The sequence below is a fragment of the Kockiozyma suomiensis genome (genome assembly GCF_038497685.1).
Source record: "Kockiozyma suomiensis strain NRRL Y-17356 unplaced genomic scaffold V2V93scaffold_4, whole genome shotgun sequence".
NCBI classification, from domain to species: Eukaryota; Fungi; Ascomycota; class Lipomycetes; order Lipomycetales; family Lipomycetaceae; genus Kockiozyma; species Kockiozyma suomiensis.
Window position 1 is genome coordinate 201,288 of NW_027117667.1, and position 25,619 is coordinate 226,906.

Here is a 25,619-nt window from a genome sequence, read left to right on the forward strand (position 1 = left end):
TAGAATTGAAGTTAGCTGCTCCTCTTGGCCAGGGCTTTGGCAGATTATTGAATTAAAAATGAATGTATCATATAAACTATCCCTGCCACCCAAATACGCTGACTCTGATACGCATGTGATGCTTAGCGTATCTGATGCGCTATACCTTATATTTATAAGATTGCTTAGCGGATTCTTCAGCAATTGCACTATTGGCACCTTGCACTTTTTCCGACTGGAATCTGCTTTAGGCTCCGGTTACAATGTCTCGTATTTCACTCCACGTCTCTATACTCCTCTGACTTTTTAGGATTATACTCGCACGCGCTATACGATATGGGGCCAGAATAAAATTGCAACCTGTCGTCAGGTAGTACTGCAGGTACTGCATTCTGTGAAATTTTGATTTTCCTTGCGATATATTATTAGCCGAGACCATTGAGTTGACGATGGATTAATGTGAGCTTGGTTGGGGTTGATGGTGCCTCTAGTGCTATGGTAAAGAAAGTTCCAGAGATTGGATATTCTAATCCTGCTGCTAGTCCGTGTTCTGAATTGCTGTTGTACGAGGTTGTGTGATCATGCATATTATGCCCCTTTTTTCTCCTACCGTTGGAGAGATGAAAAGCTTTTCGACAAATTAATTTGATTGTCTAACTAAAATCCGTATATCCATGTATACAGAATGAAGTTAAAAAGAAAAATATTGGGAGAGAGCAGCAAGATCGCGTTGAATCTCTCTCAATTTACTTGGCGCTGATCTTCCTTTGTATAACATTAATACCCGCCCCACCACCGTGTCTGCTCTCTCTTCCCCCTTTTCCCTTTGCGCAGAAATATTATTGAACACGAAGCACGATGGATCAAACAGAAGAGTCCAAAACTGAGGTTCATACTCCGGCGAATCTCACCTCTAAACATGAGGAACTCTCACTATCAGATGCCGACGAACTACTAAAATCTGCATCGCCGTTCTCAAAAAATGTACTTTTGGCCACGTCCTCCTCTGTCTCCTCGTCATCTTCATCGCCTGCTTCTTCGCCGATATCTTCTCCGCGAAAACATCTGGGGGTGGAGACTGTCAGCGAGGTTTTGGAATCCTCTCCAATCACGTCAGAGCCTGCATCACCTCACAACAAGTCGCCGACTCCGCTGCTATATCGTCGTTCAGAGTCGTCATTCAGTACCGTAGATGGCACGACAATTACTCCAGTTACATCTGCCAAAAGCGCAGTGTATGCGCTTGATTATTTCCAAGGACTCTTGAAAGATCGCGTGGCTCAACTTCTCAGGTTGCCGCACTCGGGTGGATTCCTAAGTCAGACTGAGGTGCTGATACTTGATTTTGGTGATCGAGGATTAGATCTTGTGCGCACTTTTTTGCAGCTATGGTTAAGTAGACCGCTGTTTGCTGTAAGTTCTAATTGCACTATTTAACGCGTGTTTGTGAGATATTGGGAAGGAAATGATAAGCTCTGACGCGTATTACAGGCGTTTGTTACGCTACAGGGCGCGTTTGCAATGGTCCCGATTAGCGTCATTGCTATACAGGTGACTTTCTTTTTGATTGTAATCACCGGAATCGCAATTGCTGCAGTTTCCATGGTTCTCTTCCTTTCAGGTAAGTGCTCGAAGATATAAAAGTATATTGCTTTACGTATTGGTGTCTGACAGCTTTCAACTCCTTACCAGCTCTGGTGTTAATAGGATCGTTAGTCGTGACTGGATTATTTGCGATTGGCGCATGGCTATTAGCCGCTGTCGGAATTTTAGTACTACAGCGTGCGATTATGATTTCAGCAGCGTTATTTAGTGGCGATAGCGATGATTTGCTTCATGAGAATGGAATTTGGGACGCTGAGAAAGGCTCAGGGTCAAAAGTAAGTTGAGTGTACGATTATTTAGGAGATTTAGCTGAAGGACGGAGTTACGAACGATTGCGAAACGACTGGGTTACTACGGATATATAAAAATGGTTTTGCGTTGATTGACTATATCGCTGGAATGTTCAGATTTTGCTTAATTTGTTGTTTTGATCTGATTTGTATCGATCAATTAAAGAATACAGGGAAAAAGTTAATACTTTACAATAGTGCCTGTAGCATTCAATCTGATCTCGACAATTCGCGTCTCGTTAAATGCCAAAATTACATGCGGATCAGTAAAACAGAAATTAGCAGAACCCCCAGGAATCAAGATTTTGCCAATTAAGATTCCATCTGAATCCCATACTTGAATACCATCGCCGCAGCCGGAATAGACATTACCGTTGGTATCTGTTTTGATGCCGTCGGGAGCCGCTGCATCGGCAAATGCAAATACGTGCTTATTGACGAGGATATACGGTCTATCAGGTTTCGTTGAAGCGGGAGATCTTACCATATCGTATGCATAGATTGTGCCGGGAACGTCGTCTATTTTGCCGCCAAGGCCATCAGACGCGTGAGTTTCAGAGATATAGCAAGTCTTCAAGTCTGGGGAAAAGGAGATCCCGTTGGGACGCTCGATACCGTCTGTCACGACGCGAACGTTTCCAGTTTCAGGATTAAAGCAGTATACTTGGTTCGGTAGTCGCACGATGGGGCGCAGGCTTTGGATGAAAGCGTAATCTGGATCTGTGAACCAGATTGTGCCATCTAAAGGGTGAATTACGACGTCGTTTGGCGCATTGAAAGGGCGACCGTGAAAGTGGTTGAGGATAACTTTTGACTCGTAAGGCGGATGCACGTCCATGTATACTAAACATCCTGAATCTTTCTCGCCATATCCTTGAGAGCAGAAGAGAGCTCCGTCCTTGTAATTTACACCTCCGTTAGCGGTCAGAATGTCGGGCTTTGGGTTGATCTTTTCCCAGGTATATTCACCGCCGGCATCTTTAGGAGCTTGGATTTTTGAAATTTGGATTTTTTTAATTGACGAACCAGACTCATAGTACTGGTTTGACGTGAAGAAGCACTCTCGAGTAGAAGGGATCCAAATGCCGGCCTCGTGAGCGAACGGGAAGCTCGTCTCTTGTGCGACCACGCGCAGCGAGGGAGTCTTACCAAGCACCTGCTCAAAGTCGGAATGAAAAACAGCAAATGGCTGCTCACAAAGGTCGTCTGAAGTGGTGCGCAGGTTGATACATGAGGTAGTTGATTCGAGGGTCGCCGTCTCACTGAATGCTGGTGCGGAGGCAGTTCGAGTAGGAGTTACTGAAAGGACGGCCATGAGGACAGGGTCGACATGTTGAATTAGGCCCATGACGAAAAATAAGTAAACCCGAACTAACAGATAGGAGAATAAGTGGATTCCGGTTCAAGAGGTGGAGAGGCAGTAGGTATGAGGTAGAGGGATAGGGCAAAGTCTGCTGAAGGCGCAACGGGCGAACTAAAAGGCGAGCCTAACGCTGTCAACGGAGATCAAGCGGAGTATTTATATATTTTGACTGTGACGTCAGCATCTGGAGGTCGAAATAAATTGTGCTGGAAAGGGCTGGTGTTGGCGAGCATCGCAGGACGAAGGAGTGCAAATTGCGGGGTTTGGATGAAGCGAAGAACACTAAGAAGAAACAGAGAAAACTAGCTGATAAGAAGATATTGTATCTCAGAGGTAAATGATGAGTTCGACAAACAGCAGGATACTCACATAAACTCATCAAGCATATCTTTACACCTTCACATTTAACTAATACAGTCATACAGCAATAGAATCCTTATCCATCTGCCGCGAAATATTTTAAAATCAAATTAGCCGACCGCCGCGGTCGTCGGAGATGCAGCCGTCGCCGTATTTTGTTTAAGTAATACATGACTGATACGGCGATACACCCGACCGACACAGGCGTCGCTCCGTGCCAGCCTTCGACTTCTTCTGCGTACAGCAACTAGGATCTACGCAAGCAGATATCATCTACTCATTTTCAGTTTGATTTTATGTTATCTTCTTCGGTTGCGCACTCTGTCAGCAGCACTGTTCTCCAACGAAGACGGTACTGCGCGCAAGACTTGAGTGCTTTGCGTGGGGTGTGATGGTTTAGGGTATATAATATGAGCCGCACCCGCGGGGCGACTCCGGCGGCGGTCGGCAGAAGAGCCGTTTCGGGATCTTATTAAAGAAAAGCTGCACTTCCCCATACTCCGTTCTGCTTCCACCACCACTTCCTCTTCCCTTGTCTCTTTCTTTTTTTCACTATGCCAGAATACCCTGAAAACAACCGTACTTGGCAGATATTGCAGGCCGCTGAGCGTGGTGGTTACGCCGTGGCTGCCTTTAACTGCTACAATGCCGACGGTGTGCTCGGCTCGATCAAGGCCGCCGAGAACCTCAACGCGCCCGCCATGGTCGAGATCTTCCCCTTCTCGCTGCACTTCCACGGGCCTGAGTTTGTCAAATTTGCTGCTGCCGCGTGCCATGCAGCCAAGGTCCCTATTGCCCTCCACCTCGATCACTGCACCCTCCCGGCGGATGTCTACACCGCACTCGAGCTGCCGTTCGACTCCATCATGGTCGATGCCTCGACCGAGGACCCCGAAGAGAACATCAAGTTTGTCTCCAATATTGTCAAGATGGCTAAGGAACGCGGCATCACTATCGAAGCCGAGATGGGCCGTATCCAGGGCGGCGAAGACGGTGTGCCAACCGTTGACATGGAGGCACTCTACACCGAGCCCGAGTTTGCTGCCGACTTCATGAAGAAGACGGGTGTGCAGTATCTTGCTCCTTCATTTGGCAACATTCATGGACCCTATCCTCCTGGAGGCCCGGAGAAATTTTGGCAGCTGGATCGTCTCGCCAAGATCAAGGAGCTGAACCCCACCATCCCGCTCGTGTTGCACGGCGCTTACCCGATCATTCCCGATCTTTACAAGAAAACTGTTGAGCTCGGTATGCGCAAGGTAAATCTCAACCGCAACCTCCACGACGATTACCTTGATTTCCTGAAGGAGAACATTGGCACGGTCGAGATGACTGGTCTGCAAGAGAAGTCGATTGCACTCTGGGTTGCCGAGGCCGAGCGGTGTATCAAGATGCTTGGTTCTGATGGAAAGGCGGGTGATGTCCAGCCAATTGCTTAGATGTATTATATGTATCATTAATAAATCATTGCTGTCGACTATTTTCAGTCTTTTCTTGATGACTAACTAGGGCCTCTGTATTAACTACTCGATAGTGGGGGGCCATTGAAAATAAAAGCTAAATTTCAGTCACGTGGATTATTAGTAATGTATTAGCTGATTATTTTTTTCTGTAGAAATGCCAGTTCGCCAATTTACTTTCCGGCACGATATCCAGGCTTACTTTTATTAAAAGGACAGAATGAGCAAGACCTGACTGCGAGCGTGCTCACTCACGATTGCAGACGAATTAACAATGAATGATGTCAGACATAGTCACTAACGAACATAATGTCGGCCTTTCCGACAAGTGTGACTCTGAACAACTCGAGATGATAACAGCAAATCAAATAGCACTGCAAACAGCAAGTAGCAAGATTGTAAGCGGATAGTTACTTCCTCGTCATGCATTGTCTGGAAGAAATAAGAGGCTCAGCGGGCTAAACTGTGTTAATCTCAGTTTTGGTTCTTTATGTCTGTGAGCTGTATTCACCCTTTTCCAGCGCTCCGCGAGCACGCCTTTTTCAGTGCAGATAAGCATATATCCCCTGACGATAAGCGGAGTGGATCACTCTGTCGCGACGCTCCTGCCGCAGCCTCTCCCAAAATATTGTCGCGACATACACTAGATTGCAGATGTACTCTGACAAGACAGAAACTATCTGGTAAATATATTATCCAAGATTAGCGCCTGCTGGCGTAGTCCTGCGAATGTCGTGCTCGTGCTTCCCGCTTTCAGCGCTCCGTGCGCCGCCACCTTTTTTTTTAAAGTCTTTCTTCTATTAGCTATTGCACACTCATCAGCACTCTAATCGACTTTGCTGTCTCCGCTATTGGCCCAACGCGCTTGCCAGGCGGCTTGCTGACTCATGAACGGGCCTCCGCGGAGTTTAGCTATGCGGTGTATCAAATTCCCTAATCCTGACTTCCGTCTTACTTCTCCCATCTGTCTCACAGACTCTTGACTCCTTCTTCCTCCCTCTTCCTCTTCCTGCGCCATCCCAAGTTTTCCTTCTCTTGTAAGTTGCTCAGTCAGTAATGCAGAAAGCATTTCAGAGCAGCCTGCTCGGTGCGCTTGACTTCCCCGTCTCGACCCCCGCGCTTAACGGCTTCTGCCGTGACGCCGAAGGCTGGGGACCTGTCTCGGACGACTATGATTTCACTCCCTGCTTCTCTGAGGGAACTCTTCTGGACATCGTCTCGGCCTTCATCATATTCATGGGTGTCATTCAAATTTCCTCCCTGCTTAAAGTCAAACCCGTTCCGACACGCAAGAACTGGCACTACTGGGCCAAGCTTGCTCTCGTGGCCCTCAACGCGGTCATCACCTTGGGTTCCGCGCGCCAGATGGTTGACATATACGAAGATGCTCTTATGGACGTACGCCTCTACGCTGCCGTTCTTAGTTTCTTTGGATTTTTGGTTGCTCTCTACCTCCATCACCTCGAGCACAATCGCCAGCGTTACGCTAACGGCGTATTGCTCTTCTTTTGGCTGTTCGTCGTGCTTTCTGACGGCGTCCGTCTTCTTGGTTTTATTAATCGCGAGGCTCACGTCCGCAATCCTCAATTCATCACTACCTTTGGCTTTTCTTTCATTCTGTCAATCATTACCTTTGTTTGTGTGTTGCTCAATCTCTCGCGTTAATTTTTTCCCGCCCGTACTGACTGCTTACTTTTTCAATAGTGGAGGCATTTGTGCCAAAGGCTAGATCTACCTATGAAATTCTTGCGGAGGAGATGGACGAGTCACCTCTTGACCGCGCCAACATTTTCTCGCGTCTAACTTTTGAGTGGATGTCGCCAATGATGAAACTCGGTTACGAGACCTTTCTTACTGAAGAAGATCTTCCTGGTCTTGCCAAAGGCGACAAAACCGGTGACTGCCGGGTAGCCTTTGAAAAGTACTGGGTCCGCCAGAAAGCCACCAAGAAACCTTCAATGGTTTGGGCCCTTATGCGCGCTTTCGGATCCACTTACTTGGTTGCTATGGTTTTCAAAATCGCCACCGATATCCTTGCCTTCTCCCAGCCGCGTTTGCTGAGACGTTTGATTCTGTTCATTAACTCTTACAATGAAGGCGAGCCTGAACCGTTTACTGGAGGTGTTATCATTGCTTTCTCCTTCTTCTTTATCTCGCTTGCGCAAACTGCGTGCCAGCATCAGCATTTCCAGCGCACTATGACCGTCGGTATGCAAGTTAAGTCTGCCCTCGTTTCTACGATTTACCGTAAAGCTGTCATTCTTTCGGGTGAAGCTAAGACTGCCAAATCCACGGGAGATATTGTGAATTTGATGTCGGTGGACGCTCAACGATTGCAGGATATTACCCAGAACGGCATGGTGCTCTGGTCTGGTCCATTCCAGATCATCATCTGCTTGTACTCGCTATACGGTTTGCTTGGTTCAAGTATGTGGGCAGGTGTTTTTGTCATGATTGTAATGATTCCTACCAATGGTTACATTGCCAGAAAGCAGCGTACTTTGCAAAAATCTCAGATGAAAACCAAGGATCAACGTACGCGTCTAACCACCGAGATTTTGACCAATATCAAGTCTGTTAAGCTCTATGGCTGGGAAAAGCCATACATGGAGAAGCTTCGTCACGTTCGCAATGATCTTGAGCTTCAAAATTTGAAGATCATGGGCATTTATTCCGCCATCTCGTCCTTCCTCTGGGCGTGCGCGCCATTTTTAGTCTCATGCTCGACTTTTGGCCTGTTTGTTTATACCTCTGGAATCCCTCTTTCTACTGATATCGTTTTTCCGGCTCTTTCTCTCTTCAATTTGCTCACATTCCCTCTTGCCATGCTGCCGCAGGCCATTACCAACCTGGTTGAGGCTTCCGTCGCTGCTAACCGTCTTTGGGAATTTTTCCTTTCTCCTGAGCTCCAGGACGATGCCGTCGAGCGTAAGGATGCAGTCACTGAAATGGGCAAGGAGTCGGTCATTATCCGCAATGGTACCTTTTTGTGGGACGAGAGTGGAAAACACGCACCTGCATTGAAGAACGTAAACTTTACTGCTCGTAAGGGAGAACTGGCTTGTATTGTTGGACGTGTTGGATCAGGAAAGTCTGGCTTCATGCAAGCTATCTTGGGCGATTTGTATAAGGAGCACGGATCTGTCACTGTTTGTGGTCGTGTTGCCTACGCCAGCCAGTCGCCCTGGATTATGAATGCGACTGTAAAGGAAAACATTATTTTTGGTTCACGTTTCCAGGCTGACTTCTACGAGACTACTATTAAAGCTTGTGCTTTGGTAGAGGATTTTGCTGCCCTTCCTGACGGAGATGAAACCATTGTTGGTGAGAAGGGTATCTCGCTCTCTGGAGGACAAAAGGCCAGACTTTCGCTTGCGCGCGCTGTGTATGCTCGTGCTGATATTTATATTCTTGATGATCCCTTGTCTGCTGTAGACCAGCATGTCGGAAGACATTTGATTGACAATGTTCTTGGAGCCAATGGTCTTTTGGCCACCAAGACTCGTGTTTTGGCTACTAACGCTATTACCGTTTTGTCGCAGGCTTCGAACATCACTATGATTCGAAGTGGAGAGATTGTCGAGCAGGGAACTTACGATGCCGTCATGACTTCCAAGTCTGAGATATACAATATTATAAAGGAGTTTGGAAAGAAAACTGCTGATCCTTCCGAGGAGGATGAACCTAGTCAACAAACTGCTAGCGAGGGCTCCGAGACTGCTATCGACGATTCGGAGATCTCGGACGAGGAAGCTGCGTTGAAGAGACCTGCAGAAAGAAGGGCGAGTGTTAACACTCTTCGACGTGCATCAACTGCTAGTCTGACACGACCAAAATTGATTGATGAAGAAGCACAGAAGCGATCCAAGCAGTCCAAGGAACATTTGGAACAGGGCCAAGTCAAGTGGACGGTGTACAAGGAGTATGCTAAAGCTGCCAATATCTATGGTGTTGTTTTCTTTATGATTTTACTCATCGCTTCGCAAGGAGTCTCTGTTTGTACGATCTCTTCTGCCTTTTTTTTTTCTAATATTTGTTACTAACTTGTCTAATTGTAGTGGGCAATGTTTGGTTAGAACACTGGTCTGAAGTCAACACTGAGAGCCAGGACAATCCTCGCACTGGCATGTACCTCGGAGTGTATCTCTTCTTTGGAATTTTTGCCTCGTCGCTCACTGTGTGTCATACTTTGATTCTTTTCATTTTCTGCACAATTCAAGCTGCTCGTACGCTGCATAACCGTATGGCAGAGAGTGTTGTGCGCTCACCGATGTCGTTCTTTGATACTACTCCTATTGGCCGTATTATCAACCGATTCACAACTGATATATACCGTATCGATGAAATATTGACTCGTGTATTCTCTATGTTCTTCAACAATACTATCCGTGTCGGATTCACTCTTCTTGTTATCTCGACGACTACGCCTGCGTTTCTGTTCCTCGTCATTCCGTTGACTCTTCTCTACCTGTACTATCAGCGTTTTTACCTGCGCACGTCGCGTGAGCTAAAGCGTCTCGACTCTGTATCGCGTAGTCCAATCTATGCGCATTTCCAAGAATCTCTTAGTGGTCTCTCGACTATCCGCGCTTTCCGTCAGATTGAGCGATTTGAGAATGTCAATGAGGCGCATGTAGATTACAATTTGCGTGCGTACTTCCCGTCTATCAGCGCTAACCGGTGGCTCTCTGTTCGTCTTGAGTTTATTGGTTCTGTTATTATTTTCGCCGCTGCAGGCCTCTCTATTATTTCGGTTTCGTCTGGCTCTGTGCGCGCAGGTTTGGTGGGTCTTGCAATGAGTTATGCGCTGCAGATCACTCAGAGTTTGTCGTGGATCGTGCGCATGACTGTCGAAGTCGAGGTCAATACTGTCTCTGTTGAGCGCGTGCTCGAGTACTCGCGCCTGCCCAGTGAGGCGCCGATGGTTATCAAGGGCCACCGTCCACCTGCTGCATGGCCGACTTCTGGTGACCTTGTATTTAATAATTACTCAACGCGGTACCGCGAAGGTCTTGACTTGGTGCTCAAGGATATCAACATTCACATTAAGCCACAGGAGAAGGTCGGTATTGTTGGTCGAACAGGTGCTGGCAAGTCGTCGCTTACGCTTGCGCTTTTCCGCTTGATTGAGCCTGTTGATGGTCATATTGATATCGATCATCTTGATACCTCCAAGATTGGTCTTTCCGACTTGAGACATCGATTAGCGATTATTCCGCAGGACTCGCAGGCTTTCGAGGGAACTATTCGTGATAACCTTGATCCATCTTATGCACATGACGACACTGAGCTGTGGGAGGTTCTCGAGTTATCGCATTTGAAAGAGCACGTCAAGAGCATGGATGGCGGTCTTGATGCGCGTGTCGCAGAGGCTGGTTCGAACTTGTCTGTTGGTCAACGACAGCTCATGTCGCTTGCGCGAGCGTTGCTGACACCTTCCAAGATCCTTGTCCTCGACGAGGCTACTGCCGCTGTCGATGTTGAGACCGATAAACTTTTGCAGGAGACTATTCGCACGGAATTCAAAGACCGCACGATTCTCACTATCGCTCACAGATTGAACACAATCATTGACAGTGATAAGATTGTTGTTTTATCTGCCGGTCGTGTTGCGGAATTTGATTCTCCTCAGGTGTTGCTGGCGAATAAAGACTCGATGTTTTATTCGTTGTGTAAACAGGGTGGACTTGTGCATGAAGGAGACTCGTCGTCGTCGTCGCATCCGCTGGCTGTAGAAGACAATAAGGAATAAATAGAGGAAAACTAATAAAAGTTTTTTTGTTGTGTTTTGGAAAGAAAAAGAAATCGAAAGTATGGATTGTCCAAGATGGGAACTGTTAATTGTATGCATTGTTATTGAGTTGTGTGTGGTGTTTTTGAAAAAGCTCGAACTTATTCATAAAAAAAAGAGCGATACAGTTCCGTATTTTGTTCCAGTATACATTTTACATATATAATTTCACGATCCGTTCCTTTATTTATATTCCAAGGCGTAAGTATTCTTCTTTACGTAGCTTAATGTGAATTAAGCTACTCAAAGTAGATAGAAAAAGATAACTGTAATTCACAGAGCCAAAGAATTGGGATTGAGCAAACCTACAAAAACTGTCCCTCAACAAATATATAAATATGAAAACTCGGAAAAACTCCATTAGTGTGAGCACAAAAAAAAAAAAAGAAAGTAAAATATCGAGGAAAAATAAAGAGCACCCGGATCATTCGGAAGCGTCTTCAAGTCTAGGCTGCTGGTGATTCGTGACTGATGCCGTTGTAGTTGATATCCCAGGCGACGTCGCGGTTTCAGCGTTTTCAGCAGCAAGTGTCGTAGGTTGCGATGATGTAGATGGTTCAGTTGACGGTGTTGCCGCAGCGGAAACTGTAGATGTAGAAGGCGTACCGAAATTAACGATAGGATCGACGGGAGGAACACCCAACACTCCGTTTCCCAGCGGAATTACGTATTGCAGTGTAGCGAGAGTAACCCATACATTATCGCGAATTTGGATCTGTTGGAGACCGTTGGCGAATTGGCGCATAGGGAGAAGTGCCCATCCAGTGGGTAACTCAAAGCCTTCGGGTAGGATTATTGGTGTTTGACTAGGGGTAGTTGCAGTTGTAGATGATGTTGAGGGCGCTGTAGATGCAGCGGGACGGAAGTATTGAGGTGTGGTATCGGAAGTGGATTGAGGCGGTTGGTTGTTTGCTGGGTCGTACGGAGGAACAGCGAGCAGTTGTTGTGCAGCAGGTAATCCATCACCGGGAGCCAAAGGCTGTTGAGGTGCTATGGGTGCCGCTGCTGGGTTGGCTTCCTGGGCAGGTACATCGTTGGATGGAGTAGTCGCCGTATCTAGAACTGGTCGTCGACATGTTGGACACCGTTGCTGTCTCTCAAGCCAACTTCGCAGACATCCAAAATGCAGGACATGACCACACGGTAATTTCTTTGGCCGCATCCGCTCAGGCTGCGGGTGTTCGACTGCTGCATCACGATTCTGCACAATCATGTCTTCGCGACATATAATACACGTAGTCTCTCGCGCAACTTCCTCTTCGGTGGCGTCAGGGTACCGAATATTCATTTGCGAAGTCGCTTGTCGATATCGTAAAAAGTCACGAATGCGAGTGACAAACGAGCGCATGGTGAGGTATAAGTCTCGAATGATATGTAATGGTAGACCGTAAAAAGTCACGACGAGAAGGAAGAATGCAAGATAGATACACAATTTTATAAAATCCGTCACGAGATCGAGGTAAAACAAAAACTCGCCTTTGCGTTCCCACCCATCAATATCCTCATCATCATTTGCAGACGCGCGCGCAACAACGCGAAGTTCGATAAGTGATAGAACATAACGGCTTGTGGTTGCCAAGATCGTCGTTGCCAAAATTGCGAATTCAAAAGCAAACATTACCATCATGTTGGGACCGCGCTCGCGGATATCGTCGACGGCGTACAGAATTAGTTTGAGGTCTATTTTTCCGAGAAGGTATAAAGTGAGTGATAATCGAAAATGAAAAAGAAGTGGCGAGGCAGGTGAAGCTTGTTCCATCTGCGACAGTCAGTATTATACTCTTAAAAAAAGATTGAAAGTACTTACGTATTCGACTCGGTCGGCACTCAACCAATGGAATATTTTGATAAACAGCAAGGTGACAAACATACAGATAAATCTTGCATCAAAATCATCTCTGAAGATCGTCATTGCCAGGCATGTTTCTGTGACGGCATACCATGTCTTTTCGTATAGATGCTCGATTTCAATAGCGCGGAGCGATCCAAATAGTAATGTCTGCAGAATGCGACCAGCCATCACAGCAATGAATAACCCCATATTCGCCAATATCTATATGAAAAATCAGTATTAATCAATTGATGCGTACATTGATATTTTTCACCATTAAGCAAGCATTGCTCTGCGCCAAGTAGACGCATGCCGAGTAGAAGTTTGGCCGTAGCTGGAAAGCGGTCAGCACCACTCCGGTCGCCAGCACCGTGCTAGACTAAACACACATATGTAAGTATCTCTGTTTTTTCAGATAATGTTTGTACCAGATATCAAAAATCCAGATGCGAAATATAATCACGGCTATAGATCAATTTGAGATTAATTGGAGATTGAGATTCGGAGTATCTCGTACGCAAATCAAGTACATTCTCTCAATCAAGCAAACGATCAACTAAACCACAGAGAATATAGAAAACAAAACAATATGTACATACAGCACCGTACACTGCCAAACGCATAGTTGCGCGATGTGTAACCAAATCGATTGAGATCAGAATCCAACCTTCTATCCAGTCTCATTTACGTGTCGATTAGAAAGCGCCGTCGGGGAACATTTGTTTAAGGGGCTTGTATATTAGAGGCCAAAAACAAAACGTGGTTTCGAAATATCAAACGTTACCGGAAATATGATGCTTATCTACGCATTCGGAAAGGAGTACTTAATTAAATGGTGAGGCCCTTGGACTGCTAGTTGTAGTGTGCGAGTATAGGAAATAGTAAACTGGGTTGACTGAAATATTTAGCCTTACGGAGACGGAATCTGCTGATTGATTTTAGAAAATCAACCGATGCTCGTTACAGTACATTTCAAATGGCTACTGATAAATTTAACAGTACATCTTAATCTTGTATATTACATTAGAATCTCTGACGAGAAATTGATGCGGGAGTTCTAAAGATTTGCGTATGGGCCTATTTGATATATAACGCGTCTTTATTGGCAGGCCGCATCACTGGCTGGCAGCTACGCAGCTATGGAAAGATCACAAAGTGCTTCTCTGTCGATGTAATCTACTTTCAGCCTATTTTAATCATAACCGGGTTCACCCTTTATGTGACAGTTCAGGATCAGGCTCTCACCAGCGCAGAGTAGATTCTAGTTTGCTGGTATTCTGTCAAGGAAGTAGACTTTGTACGCTATTGGCGGTGCTTCTAGAAACTCGAACACGTCTTCGGTGCGCCCTCAAAGAAAAGAGCCGTCCCTCTTTTAGCGTCTTTTCCTTTTAATTACGCGGCGCGAATGCAGCACATTTTCCATTTCTCAAGAAAATTATATTCATGACTGGACTTCGTAATGCGTTGCTTGGCAAATCCACCAACTCACGATTTCGGATGGATCGATCATTCCGCACCTAGCAAGTCGCAATTGACGCGTTTTGCTCATACATCAGCTACAATTCAATATGCACGTGCAAGTTTAGCCATCTAATCATCGCAAGTATATCGCAAAGAAAGCACGACGCATAACTATATTACATCTGAGACTGTACATCGTTATTTGGATTAGACTAATCATGATTCTTAATTCCAGTTTGAACGAGAGAGAAAAAATATAATAAACCCCTAGACGTGAAAAAAAAACCGATTTCCCAAATTATCCACATCCCAAGACCAAACGCGAAATCACGACAGACCTCTCAATCTGACTCATTAGTAACAGGCGCGCCCTCATCATCGATTTCGCCTGGATGCATAAGTGCATATGTGCAATCATTCAGATGACCAATAAACGCGCCTACGCCCAAGTATGTCCGATTACAATTGCAACATTCTAACTTTTCATTTGAGACCGAAATCTTCTGACTCCGAGCCCGTCGTCTAGGTCGTCCAGGACCTGCAGGACGCGACTCGTCGTCATCTCCCGAATGCCGTGAAGAAAGAGTATCACCGTGCACGATTCGCAAATGCCGTTTGAAAGTGTCAAGTCTTCCAAACCGTTCACTTCCCACCCGACAATTATCAACACCATACGGACACACGAAGCGGCCATCATAATGCTTGAGTTCGTGTCGATTGCGGTCGGCGACGCGGGCGAAACCCATAGTCACGTACTGACACATCGTGCGACCGTCTACAAATCCGGCGCGACATTTGTGTGGTTTCGGTTCAGCTGAGTGCGTCCATAGATGATCCTCCAGTTTTTTGAAGCGTTTTTTGCAGATCATACATTCGCGTTTGCCGTCGCGAACTTGTGGCGCCGAATGTTGTCGGCGAGAGGCGGTGTCATTACTGGAGTTCGAGCTGAGATCAGTGATATCTGAGTGTGCTCGACGGACAAATGAAGAATGCAATGTGTTGGAAGCAAGAGGGTCCTGTGAAGAATGGCGAGATACCTCCTGTATTTGCGAAGACGGTGAGTGCATGGAGAGTGGAGAGGCGTTTGTAGATGGTGAGGAGCGAGCCGAGAGAATGGGCTGCATTGGGGAGGCATGCATGTATGATGTAATGAACGATGAAGAGTCTACTTGCGGCTGCGGTTGGTGGGCATGTTCGATTTCTGGAGGAGTATATGTGATATTTGGCGGTGCAGGTGGCTGCTGCTGCGGTCGCTGTCCAGACGTATATGTAAGGTCTTGTATGTCTGTTATTCCAGCACGAATATCCATTCTTGTTAAAGGCGAAATGGGCTGATCAATATCATACATCTCCATTGACACGTAGGGCTGAAATGGTGTCATCTTATTAGGCGGCAGAGGCATCATAGTTGCCATGCCGTCGTCTGATGGATGTGGACTTCCCGAAGTAGCTGGTGACGACGGTATATGGTGCCGATAGGCCGACTGCTCTGTTAAAAATGAATGATGTAGTAGGTGCTCTGGTATTTGAGCCATTGTCTGCTGCTGCTGTTGCTGCTGGTAAAAAGTAGATGGGTGCAACTGCTCGGCGGTAGTAGCTAGTCGCGGTGGAGTCTGCCTCTGAAAGCAACTTGGCTGTGATAGGGCATAATCCGGAGCAAAAGAGTAAGCTGTGTCAGCATCGATGTCTGTTGCTATTATGGGAGTGGTTGCCGTGGTGCTGGTAGAAGAAGGCGCCGCGGAGGAAGGGAGAGTGCTAAGCGAGTATATGTTGCCTAAGAAGAGCTGCGGCTCAAGCTGGCTCTGCAGACATTGCTGCTGAGATTCATAGGCAGGGTAGTCAAGGGCAACTAAAGAGTGACGAAAGAGGTCGGAGGTCGACGACGGCGGGTGCTGAGGGGCCATCATGGGCGGCTGCGACGAATATAGCAAAAGTTAGCGAAGAACCTCAATTCGAGGGCAGAGCGTACGCACCAGCCGGCGGTGCGCGACCGTGAGATAGTGAGAACCGACAAGCGAGAGACTCGAGAAGAGAGTGTAAAAGGGTTTAGCAAGAGTGAGCATGAGAAGGGGAGAAGTGGAGAAGGCGGGGGCCGGTGCAGGTTATGTAGCTTTTGCTAAGCGCGGAAGAAGCGAGTGCGGGCAGTGTGGCGGTGCGCATATCGTACCCAGGTCCGGGCGGTACCTGTGGCTGTGGTGGCCAATGCTGGACAGTGGGGAGACAGCGAAAACAGGCACTTGGCGCGTAGAAGAGATAACGAAGAAAATAAACACTACAGGTGATACAGAAAGAGAGAGCTGACTACAGAAAAAAAGTTGACTATAGAGAAAGAAAGACTATAGAGAAAGAAAAAGATATTTGAAGAGACTACAGATAGTCATGGAGACTTGCAAGAGTAAGCAGGCTGAATGAGCAGGCTGAATGGTGTACAGTCAAATACCCATGAAAGAGATGAATGCATCAGCCTTCGGAAAAAAGGTCGAGTTGAGCAAATAAGGATCAAGAAGATATAGCAAAAGCAACGAGTGATGTAAGAAGAAAGGAGGCAACCGGATTATTTGCAGACTTAACTAAATTAGCTGAGGCGTTAAGACGTCGGTGCCGTGCGGTTCATAGTGCTACACGCAGCATGTTTATTCTCAATGATGCATTTTATTTTACAAGACTTGCATGTAGAGCAGCCTCTTGTACAGTGCCTGAGTGAATTGCTTGTACTGTTTACAGTTTTTATAGCTAGATAAGGATTGTGTTTAGGAGGGCATGCAACAAACGAATGAGACAATAGTCAAGCGAAAGTATTTCCCAGCCGTCGTTTCTGCTGTGCAATCTCACACAATTAATGATCTCATACGCTTGCATGCTAGCGGTTTAGCGCAGAATCTAGCCGGCGATGTTTATCCGATGCCGATGTCGTGATTGCGAGAGAGAGGAGTAGATGACCAGCAAGCTTAGCTGATTTCACACGCGGTTTTGGGTCAATTGAGTACAGATTTTAAAATACGAACTACTACGATGATTAATATGCTTAATCTTTAAGAAAATTCTGTAGAATGAGTTGCGGACGCTACATTGCGGAGCTATCTTGTAAGTAGTGAGATCGGAGCTGCGGAGCAAGATAATCCACCGCCGGCAGATTTGTCAGGCAACACCCAGAGAGATATGACCAATATTGACAGCGCCGGTCAGGCATGCACTATGCGTAGCCTGCAGATCCAGCGATATCTGGCCGGGTTAATAAGGGCCGACGAGACTAGGCAAGAAGAGCGCTCGAAAAGAGAGTTTAAAGGTACACGCGTAACGCGGCGCTTGCTAAGAGAAAAAGCAAAGCCAAAGCCATGCTTTAGTTTTAATGTCTCGGTTTGGACAGTGTATGTCTTCTTTGTCGATATTACCTTGTCTGAAGGGCTTCTAGCGAATTTCTGCAAGGATCAATGCATCTGTCTGGTATACTTCAGGAGGGGCCTCTGGCTGGCGTGTTCAAGGTCGCGAGCTCTTGACCTTCTTCGACGCTGCTGTAGTTTCTGTGCTGCTGCTACTGTCGCAGTCGCAGTTGTCGCAGCCAAGCTGTAACTTGCCAAACACTGCCAGCGGGACTAGGCAGTGAAGAAGCGAGTCAGAGCAGAGCATACCATAGCTCTCCGCGTGGTGCCGCAGACTAGCACCGGCGCCGTGCGGCGTGAGGCGTGCGGCCTCTCTGTCAACCTCGTCTTTTCGTATTCTCTGTAGTTATTCTGCGAGCAGCTCCTATCTCAGTCTAGTCTGTATTTCAGCATAGTAGAGATTCAAAACAGAATATGTTATGATCTGCTCCTGCACGACCGGCCTTTTCCCAAATTCTGTATGGACGCGGCGCCGGTCCCGCGCCGTGTCAAGCCATATCAGCCACTTAAGGCCACATGCGGCGCCGCATAGCCTTTTGTTTTAGTTTTACTTTTCGAGCATGTTTCCGTATATTATTTTCAGGGGTAAGCGAGAATCTTACCTCTCTTTGCTTGTCTCGGCCTTCTTGTATCCTCAGCAGCTGGCTTGCGTTTCTAGTATATCATTAATATTCGTGTGTTGCAAACGAGAGATTCATGATCTGTGTCTGGCTATGCGCCGTCCCGTTGGTTTTGGCATGCCAGGCTGGCTAGATCGCGCTAGGCAGACGCCGTATAGTATCAGCGCCGTGTGCTCGGTCCGACCTTTTCTCCGCCGCCATCGCCCCTTCTATCTTGCGTATTCTCCTTTTATGAGATTTGTTGTGTTTTGTCTGTGGATTCAATTTATAAAGATGTAAAAATATTAGCAATTATATTACTGCAGTTCTCTTCAACTCTGTTTCTCAGCGTAGACCGAAAATAAAAACGAAATTGAAAAATTCTCGCTCCATCCAGCAGCAATCGCATTTATGTTTCACACATGCACTGCGGGTTGCTTTCGCTACTGCTGGCTTAGTTGTATCTGCATGCTCGCTAGATAACCGAGGCTACATCAAAACCGGCTGCTAAAAGCTAGTTCTTCCTTTTTTGTATATCGTGATGCGACGGCGCGGCGCGCCGTCCTGCCTGCTTGCCCATTTAAGCATGCTTTATTTGTCGTAGTTTTCGCACTTGATCTGACGGGCTCTACTCTACGGACAAGATGTATGAATAAATATCCGTCTATCTCAATTTGGAGTAAAATGCTAATGTATAAAATTAGCAGCCTAATAACCGTAAAAATGTAACTGGAGCTTAGACCATAGAACGTCATCTATGTGCTACCCGATTACGCAATTTGCTACTTGTATCCATATAGTTTTAATCAACTTTTTTGCAGCTCTTATAAGTCACTTTCTATTCATTTAGGCGAGGCGACCAAGCAAACATCTAATGATCAAAAACGTTGCAAATGATCTTAAACCGTATATCAAAACATTAAAACACTCCCAAACTCCAACCTTAATCATAAATATAACGACTTTCGAGCAACATCAAGTAGCTGCGGCACTTTGTATCATTTCAATCGCTCCAGTTTCGAGTTCTGAAAGCTCAAGCATTGCGCTCTCGCGTTCGACAACCTTTTCTGAGATTTGAATTAGGCGCTCTAAATCTGAACGTAGATATTTGGCAAATTCTAGTTTCTTTACTTCCTGTTCTCGGGTGAAATCTTTATCTGGCATCGCCTATAATTCCAAAATTAGCAAGCTTCTCTCTAACCATTCAAAAATGAAAATAAATAGGCTGGTACCTCTAATGCTACTTGCAGACGCTTCAGTAATGCAGCCCCCCTTCTGATTTCTTTCTTCAGAGTCCAATATTTACACATGAGTGAGACAAACTCTTTACGCTTGCGCACGCCGTACTTGCTCATTCGTTCACATACTTTTTTGTAAATAACGTGTGGAATAATCGGTGCATCGGAGTTAGTCTTCCAGATAACTCTAGTAACTTGATCTTCGTCTTCCGCGTCAACGTCCTCCGCCGAGCGTTTACCGGCCTGTGAACCAGCTTTCAAACTGAGGTTCAACTTGATGCGGGGTAATTGCGGTTGTGAAGACGCAGAAGTGGCGGGTCCAAGGGCATTCATTTGCGCATCAGGGTATTCGCGATCACTGCCTAGCGACGTGCGATAAAACTGCTGCGCCTGTCGTACAGTCGTCTTTAAATCATGTTCATGGGCGTATTCAGGTGTACAATGTCTTTCACAAAATACTTCAAGTAGATTATAGTCTTCAAAACACGTCGCAATAGGTGCTCGCATGCGTAATTGTAAACCGGCGCGTCGGGCACAGGTCACATGGAAAGCCATGTAGCAAGTCTTACTCATGCATTGAATACATGCGCCGGTTTTCTGTTTGCAGATATAGCAGACAAGTTTCCATCGTTGACGCGGTACACGCTCAACGCCTTCGACTGGTTCCAGATAGACCGGATTGCCGATACTGACTTCCGGGATCCAGAGCGCGCAGAGAAGATGGGCCCAATGACCTCTATCGGTCTGCTTGAATGCGCCAGACTTGTTCGGACAGAAAATACAGCTCTTGAGATCTTGTTAGTTACACCGAAATAAAAGCAGAAAAAAGAAATAAAAAAATGGAGGGAATCGACGTACCACATCTCTCCGCAGACCAGATAGACATCGTCTACATAACCATTGTCCTTCTGGGATAAATGGTACCCCATAGCAATCTTGGTGCACTGCCACGTTACATCCGTCACAGAAGACAATTGCATTACTATTCTCGCACTCTCCGTCGTCGCAAAGTGCACAGTTAGAATCATCATTCTCATTGAATGCGTCATCCGTGCTTGCTGAATGTTTGCCTTTTGGCATGTGGGCTTGTAAAGCGAACCATTCCTTTTCAAGAAGAGTCATTACAATTTCAAAAAGAAGGCGTGTGATCGGTGTTGCCGAGTATCGTTTTCGGCGCTCTTCATTTAGAATTATCAACAGCTGATCGTCTGCAGCGGCAATTAGCACTTTAGTCAACTGATTTCCGTAGCATTATGTTCATACCCTGTTCATCCATATCGTATTCAACTGTATTCGAATCATCGGGTTCCATGCCTATCTTTTCAGCCCGGATGTACTCCTCCGGCATCACAAATCGATCTCGCACGACCGCTCCCTCGCTTCCCATACGCACAGGTAAATCCTCTGCTAAATCACCCAGCGCACTCAATCCCGCACGACCGACTACCCTAAAAATAGGCTTATTGAGTGGCGCGTGATGTTTATGTCCTCCAGATGTAATACTGCGGTGCTTGTGCGGATGGTTAGGATTATATTCGTCGACGTCATCCGCGTCTAGCAGACGCAGATGCGCGTCAATGTCCAGCGAAGGATGGAATTCAGAGAATGGCCGTTCTTCGCGAGGTTTTTCATCAACTGCTATTGACGCCGTATGTATAGCGGTGATTGCTGAAGGCAAAGTACCAGGTGATTGCGTGCGTAGGCGCTTGAAAGAGTTTGATTGCATTTTTGCACGAGAAACTGTGCTTCACGTTTAGGTAAAGTTTGATAGGACGCGCTGCGTCGGAAGAATTTTCGTCGTAAGTCAGTTGTACCGCCGACTGCTTCTCTGATTTTTTTGAGCTATCACTGATACTCAACCAGTTTTGTGTGCCAGCTTCTTTGTTTAGGTTAGGATCGCGGAATTTGATCAGCTCACGCAATCAAACGTTCAGTCCTTGCAATCTGATATTTCAAAGAAGTTGTATAATTGCGATAATCTCGAGCAATACCGAGATCGATTAATTCGGCATGCTAATGAATAATAGTCGCATCCTCAATCGGAACACACGCGATACCTCTTCAAAATGCATCATGCAGTGCGCGTTTAGAGGCCGGGTAACTTACTCACGTGATATTATCTTGTGGGTAAGCCTTCTGAACGATTATTTTTTGCCCGGCTTCCGATCCATCCCATAAAATTTCGCAGAGGTTTGTACTTTTATTTCGAGAAAAAGTCAACGGCCAGCTGTACTTTCTCCAGTGTCTGAGGAAAAAGTCTACGATTTCTTGCTCTTAAGGAAAGGTAGCTCCTTTATTTGACCTGGTTTATTTTTTTCTGTTCTGTATTGAGTTTTCTACTAAAGTCGTGAAATAACTAAAGAAAAGTTTGTGTGTGGCAGAGTCATCAAAATCGGCATTCTTTTCTTCTGCTTCGAAAAACTATTTTAACGACGAACTATGCTACGTCGCACATTTCTTCGCCCAGTAGTCTCTGGAAATTTATCCTTCCTGTCACCTAGCACAAGCACGACTACCAACAATGCTGTCGTATTCTTAAGATCAGACTCTGCACTCGCCTTGTCTGCTCTGCAATATCGCGGATTCCATGCCTCGCATTCTCGGTTTGCTGGTGACGATGGAAATCAAAATCGCAAGTCGCCATATCAAGTCTTTGTAGAGACTTTCAGAGAGGAGTGGGGAAAGTCCAAGGAACTGCAGGAGAATATCAAGGCTTTGCAGGATGAGACTGGACGTATGTCTGAGAGTGAGGCGTATCGGAAGGCAAAGGACGCCTACGAGAAAGCAAAGGTGTGTATCTACCATTTTGGCATTTATTAGAGAAACGGAATTTCTGACTCGGCTTTATGTAGTCCGGCACGTCGAAAACAGCCGAGACTTTCAAGGCCGCTGGTAAAGTAGTCGGGTCGGCGGCATCGACGGCCTGGGAATCGCCTATCGTCAAAGGTACCCGAGATGCCGTGAACGCGACTGCCGAAGAGCTCGACAAGGCTACTGCTCCAATTCGTGATACTAAAGTATATAAAGAAGTCAAGAATGTTATTGATGACGGAACTAGTCGTCGGTACGGAGGGTTCGAGGCGCGTGACGAGCGTCGGAGACGGCGAGAGGAGAAATTGGCTCAGAAAATGAAGGAAAAATTTGCGAGTGGGGAGATCTTAAGATCCAATAAGCCTACGGAAGAGAATCTTGAGTAAGTGCTCGCAATTAAGATAGCAATGTCAAACTTCGTGCCGCTAACTGCAGTTATATAGGGCCGGCGCAAATGTCATCATTCACCCTACAGCAAAAGCAGAGGAAGAGAAAGTAAAATCGTCATTTCGTCAATCAGTCGACAGTCTCAAGGAGAAGATCGATGAATCTGAGAATCCAGTTGTCTCCACTTTCCGCGGTATCGCTTCCAGGATAGGTGGATTCTTCGCTGAGACCGAGTACGCGCAAGTGACTCGCATGTTTAAGGAAATGGATCCTACATTTACCATGGAAGGATTCCTACAAGAAGTTAGAGAGTTCATTCTTCCCGAGGTCATTGACGCCTACGTCAGAGCTGACGACGAGGCGCTCAAGCACTGGCTTTCGGAAGCACCATATAATATCTGGCATGCCTCAGCCAAGCAATTCAAAGAAGCAGGCTTATACTCGGCCAGTCGAGTTCTCGATATTCGAAACGTCGACATCGCAAGTGCGAAAATTTTACCTCCGTCAGATATCCCTGTTGTGGTTATTAGTGCTCGCGCACAAGAAATCCACATCTACAAAAATCTCAAGACCAATGAAATTGCCGCGGGAACAGTTGATCATATTCAGCAGAGTACTTATGCTATGGTGTTGACTCGTATTCCTGAGGAAATGGATGATCCTGAGACCAACGGATGGAGAATATTGGAGCTGGTCAGAGGCCAGACCAGAGACTGGACGTAAAGCAATGGGAAACTGTTGAGGCGTATAGATTCTCGAGGTAAAGCTGTATTATAACAAGTGGGGAATTGATCTGTTTGATTGGTGACTGAGAATTTACTAATTTTGTACGCAAAAAGGTATTATATCACTTTGAAGAATCTTTAGAAGATCTTATCTCTATTTTGGGAGTAGTCGGCTTGTATATAGCTAAAATACATTATTCATCTGTCATTCTCTGATTTGTACACCAAATCCTTCCTGGTCTGTCTAACCCAAAAATTAGTATTCATATGGTAGAAAGACATAGTTGCCTGACGAATGAATTAGAACCTGTTTTCGATGGCTGGATCTATGAGCTGCTTAGTCCAATCATACTTATCCCACATCTGCCGAAATCCTTTCAATCTAGGATCAGTTTCCCGTTTCCATCTCGACTGGCGCTTGATAATGTCTGGCTCTAGCTCTAGCATTCCACCAATCACTTCCCGCGCAAACAAGTCACCCTTAGGCCATCGATTTGGATCTTCAACAATATGCCCGTACCCTCCATCAAGCGTAAACCATACGTGAAAGTACGGCATTTCTTTGACTAGACTCTGTCTAAACGCTCGTTTTCCAAGGCCCTCTTTGGTAGCGCGTTCGAGTGTATTTATTATCTTCTTGTGAGAACTCCACTCTTCATCGGACGAAAGCATTGCCTCGCGGAAATACGCGGATGCAGTCTCCGCTAGTTCGTAAGGCATTGGGACTGCTTCGATAGATGCGTGACGTCTGCGATTCATGTTGGCAGCGTTTTCGTAAAACAGGACGCCGCGCTTTTGAGAATGGTACATTCTAGCGAGGCATTTCATAAAGTTCTATTATGGATTTTAGTTAGTAGTCCGTCGTTCATTGAAATTTGCTTGGATTTTATATACTCTTATTTCGTCCCATTCGTCGTCGTCGCATTCTAGAGACGAACGTCGATGAGCTATAGGCACAATGCTAGCAGCTCCTGGACTTAATTGCGGCATTGTGGGGAGCGACAGATATACTCTAGTGCCCATTGCAACTACCGGAGCAATAGGAGGTGCCTCTTCTGTCTGGCAGAGCGGGCATGTGTCAAGTATATGATTCATTTTGTGAACCTCGTCAATAGCAATATTTTTCAGATCGATTTGACTCTTTTGTACTCGTCTGGCAAGTTTGTCGGCATTCTCGTCGATGTAATCTAAATCAGCTTTGAACTTCTTGTCGCGGCCTATACGATCGGCTAATATTCGTCCTTCGCTACTGTTTGCAAATCCTCGCGACCGTTTCTCTTCGGCAACCATGTCTGCAATGGTCATTTCTTCCTCAGTTTTAGTAGGAGCAGTTAGGACTCCACGAGTGTCCATGAGTGACAGCACTTCAACCTTATCTGTGTTGTCTTTCTTGCCACGGTCATCAAATTGAGCAAGGGCTTCGTGGTACTCATTTTCAAGTTGTTCGGCATCAGGAGCTTTTCGTAGTCTGGCTTTCATATATGCCGCTTTCATTTTATTCAACACTGTCTCGTTGACCGCTGGTGCATCTTGTGCGCTGGGAGATAGGGTTGACAATTTTGGTCGCGGTGGAGGAGACGGAGATCTGGAGATAGCTTCTTGATTTGTTTCTTCTTCGACAGCTGCTGAGCGTACGAAGTACGGGTCCGTAGCTTTCTTAGCCGGACGATTAAAGACACTCTTCTTATTCTCGCTATCACTCTTCTTTTCTGATTCACCTGCAAAAGATCCAAAGTCAAATTTAGATCCAATACCTTGGAATTCTTGTTGATCTGATGCTAGCATCCATGACTCGCGAGTCGATGTCAATTTATCTGACGTAGGCGGTGGTGGCGGAAGATTAGAATTATCTATAACCCACTCTCCTTCTTCGTCGTCGTCGTCATCATTGTCGCTAGAATTGGCATCGACTGCAAGTTTATTTTTCCGACTCTTTAATCTGAGCTCATCTTCATCCTCGTCATCTTCATCTTCATTACTATCTTGCCGTTGTCGTTTACTAGGTCGCGATGTACTTCGTCTTGAAGAATGACTGTGATACCGTCTATGGGAAGAAGAGGATTTGCTTTCTTCTTTGTGCCGCGAAGATGAGGAGGTGTGGCGGTGATGAGATGAGGTTTTCTGATGATGATGGTGGCGGCTGTGGTGGTGGTCACGACTTCGGTGGTCTGTGTCTGGTGTTTGTAAATCACCCATTATATTCCTCCGATGTATGGATAAATGGCATGTAAATTTCGGGGTGAAGAATTTGTGTAGTCACGGGTCTGACGTGGTAAGGCCGCCTACCGAACGTATTTTGAAATATAAAAACTGGAAAGATTTTAAGTTTATCGATGATG

General features: G+C 46.1%; 9 protein-coding genes across 9 annotated transcripts; 4 read left to right on the forward strand and 5 right to left on the reverse strand.

The window, feature by feature from the left end:
* Nucleotides 1-837: 837 nt before the first annotated feature.
* On the forward strand, nucleotides 838-1,893 carry V2V93DRAFT_357660 (uncharacterized protein; the record flags this gene model as incomplete). The annotated part of the gene is made up of 4 exons (XM_066908035.1): nucleotides 838-1,392; nucleotides 1,471-1,600; nucleotides 1,654-1,859; nucleotides 1,885-1,893. The coding sequence occupies 4 exons, from the start codon at nucleotides 838-840 to the stop codon at nucleotides 1,891-1,893; spliced, it is 900 nt and encodes a 299-aa protein (XP_066766874.1).
* An 86-nt stretch (nucleotides 1,894-1,979) lies between these two features.
* Nucleotides 1,980-3,358, reverse strand: V2V93DRAFT_366237 (uncharacterized protein). Its single transcript, XM_066909279.1, has one exon. The coding sequence runs from the start codon at nucleotides 3,220-3,222 to the stop codon at nucleotides 2,056-2,058; it is 1,167 nt and encodes a 388-aa protein (XP_066766875.1). The 5' UTR covers nucleotides 3,223-3,358; the 3' UTR covers nucleotides 1,980-2,055.
* A 744-nt stretch (nucleotides 3,359-4,102) lies between these two features.
* V2V93DRAFT_366242 (ketose-bisphosphate aldolase) lies at nucleotides 4,103-5,168 on the forward strand. The gene has a single exon (XM_066909280.1). The coding sequence runs from the start codon at nucleotides 4,152-4,154 to the stop codon at nucleotides 5,034-5,036; it is 885 nt and encodes a 294-aa protein (XP_066766876.1). The 5' UTR covers nucleotides 4,103-4,151; the 3' UTR covers nucleotides 5,037-5,168.
* Nucleotides 5,169-6,072: 904 nt separating this feature from the next.
* Nucleotides 6,073-11,030, forward strand: V2V93DRAFT_366247 (P-loop containing nucleoside triphosphate hydrolase protein). The gene is made up of 3 exons (XM_066909281.1): nucleotides 6,073-6,696; nucleotides 6,762-9,056; nucleotides 9,116-11,030. The coding sequence occupies exons 1-3, from the start codon at nucleotides 6,114-6,116 to the stop codon at nucleotides 10,807-10,809; spliced, it is 4,572 nt and encodes a 1,523-aa protein (XP_066766877.1). The 5' UTR covers nucleotides 6,073-6,113; the 3' UTR covers nucleotides 10,810-11,030.
* Nucleotides 11,031-11,272: 242 nt separating this feature from the next.
* On the reverse strand, nucleotides 11,273-12,956 carry V2V93DRAFT_390440 (uncharacterized protein; the record flags this gene model as incomplete). The annotated part of the gene is made up of 5 exons (XM_066912403.1): nucleotides 11,273-11,433; nucleotides 11,455-11,827; nucleotides 11,879-12,607; nucleotides 12,656-12,901; nucleotides 12,939-12,956. The coding sequence occupies 5 exons, from the start codon at nucleotides 12,954-12,956 to the stop codon at nucleotides 11,273-11,275; spliced, it is 1,527 nt and encodes a 508-aa protein (XP_066766878.1).
* A 1,320-nt stretch (nucleotides 12,957-14,276) lies between these two features.
* V2V93DRAFT_366254 (uncharacterized protein) lies at nucleotides 14,277-16,222 on the reverse strand. The gene is made up of 2 exons (XM_066909282.1): nucleotides 16,114-16,222; nucleotides 14,277-16,053 (listed from the first exon to the last, which is right to left on the reverse strand). Exons 1-2 carry the CDS (start codon nucleotides 16,201-16,203, stop codon nucleotides 14,482-14,484), a joined length of 1,662 nt encoding a protein of 553 aa, XP_066766879.1. The 5' UTR covers nucleotides 16,204-16,222; the 3' UTR covers nucleotides 14,277-14,481.
* Nucleotides 16,223-18,825: 2,603 nt separating this feature from the next.
* Nucleotides 18,826-21,389, reverse strand: V2V93DRAFT_366259 (PHD-zinc-finger like domain-containing protein). The gene is made up of 4 exons (XM_066909283.1): nucleotides 20,621-21,389; nucleotides 20,216-20,565; nucleotides 19,352-20,143; nucleotides 18,826-19,286 (listed from the first exon to the last, which is right to left on the reverse strand). The coding sequence occupies exons 1-4, from the start codon at nucleotides 21,081-21,083 to the stop codon at nucleotides 19,095-19,097; spliced, it is 1,797 nt and encodes a 598-aa protein (XP_066766880.1). The 5' UTR covers nucleotides 21,084-21,389; the 3' UTR covers nucleotides 18,826-19,094.
* Nucleotides 21,390-21,513: 124 nt separating this feature from the next.
* V2V93DRAFT_366261 (uncharacterized protein) lies at nucleotides 21,514-23,488 on the forward strand. Its single transcript, XM_066909284.1, has 3 exons — nucleotides 21,514-22,147; nucleotides 22,210-22,550; nucleotides 22,612-23,488. Exons 1-3 carry the CDS (start codon nucleotides 21,797-21,799, stop codon nucleotides 23,276-23,278), a joined length of 1,359 nt encoding a protein of 452 aa, XP_066766881.1. The 5' UTR covers nucleotides 21,514-21,796; the 3' UTR covers nucleotides 23,279-23,488.
* Nucleotides 23,403-25,582, reverse strand: V2V93DRAFT_366264 (CwfJ C-terminus 1-domain-containing protein-like protein). Its single transcript, XM_066909285.1, has 2 exons — nucleotides 24,175-25,582; nucleotides 23,403-24,114 (listed from the first exon to the last, which is right to left on the reverse strand). Exons 1-2 carry the CDS (start codon nucleotides 25,474-25,476, stop codon nucleotides 23,581-23,583), a joined length of 1,836 nt encoding a protein of 611 aa, XP_066766882.1. The 5' UTR covers nucleotides 25,477-25,582; the 3' UTR covers nucleotides 23,403-23,580.
* Nucleotides 25,583-25,619: the final 37 nt, after the last annotated feature.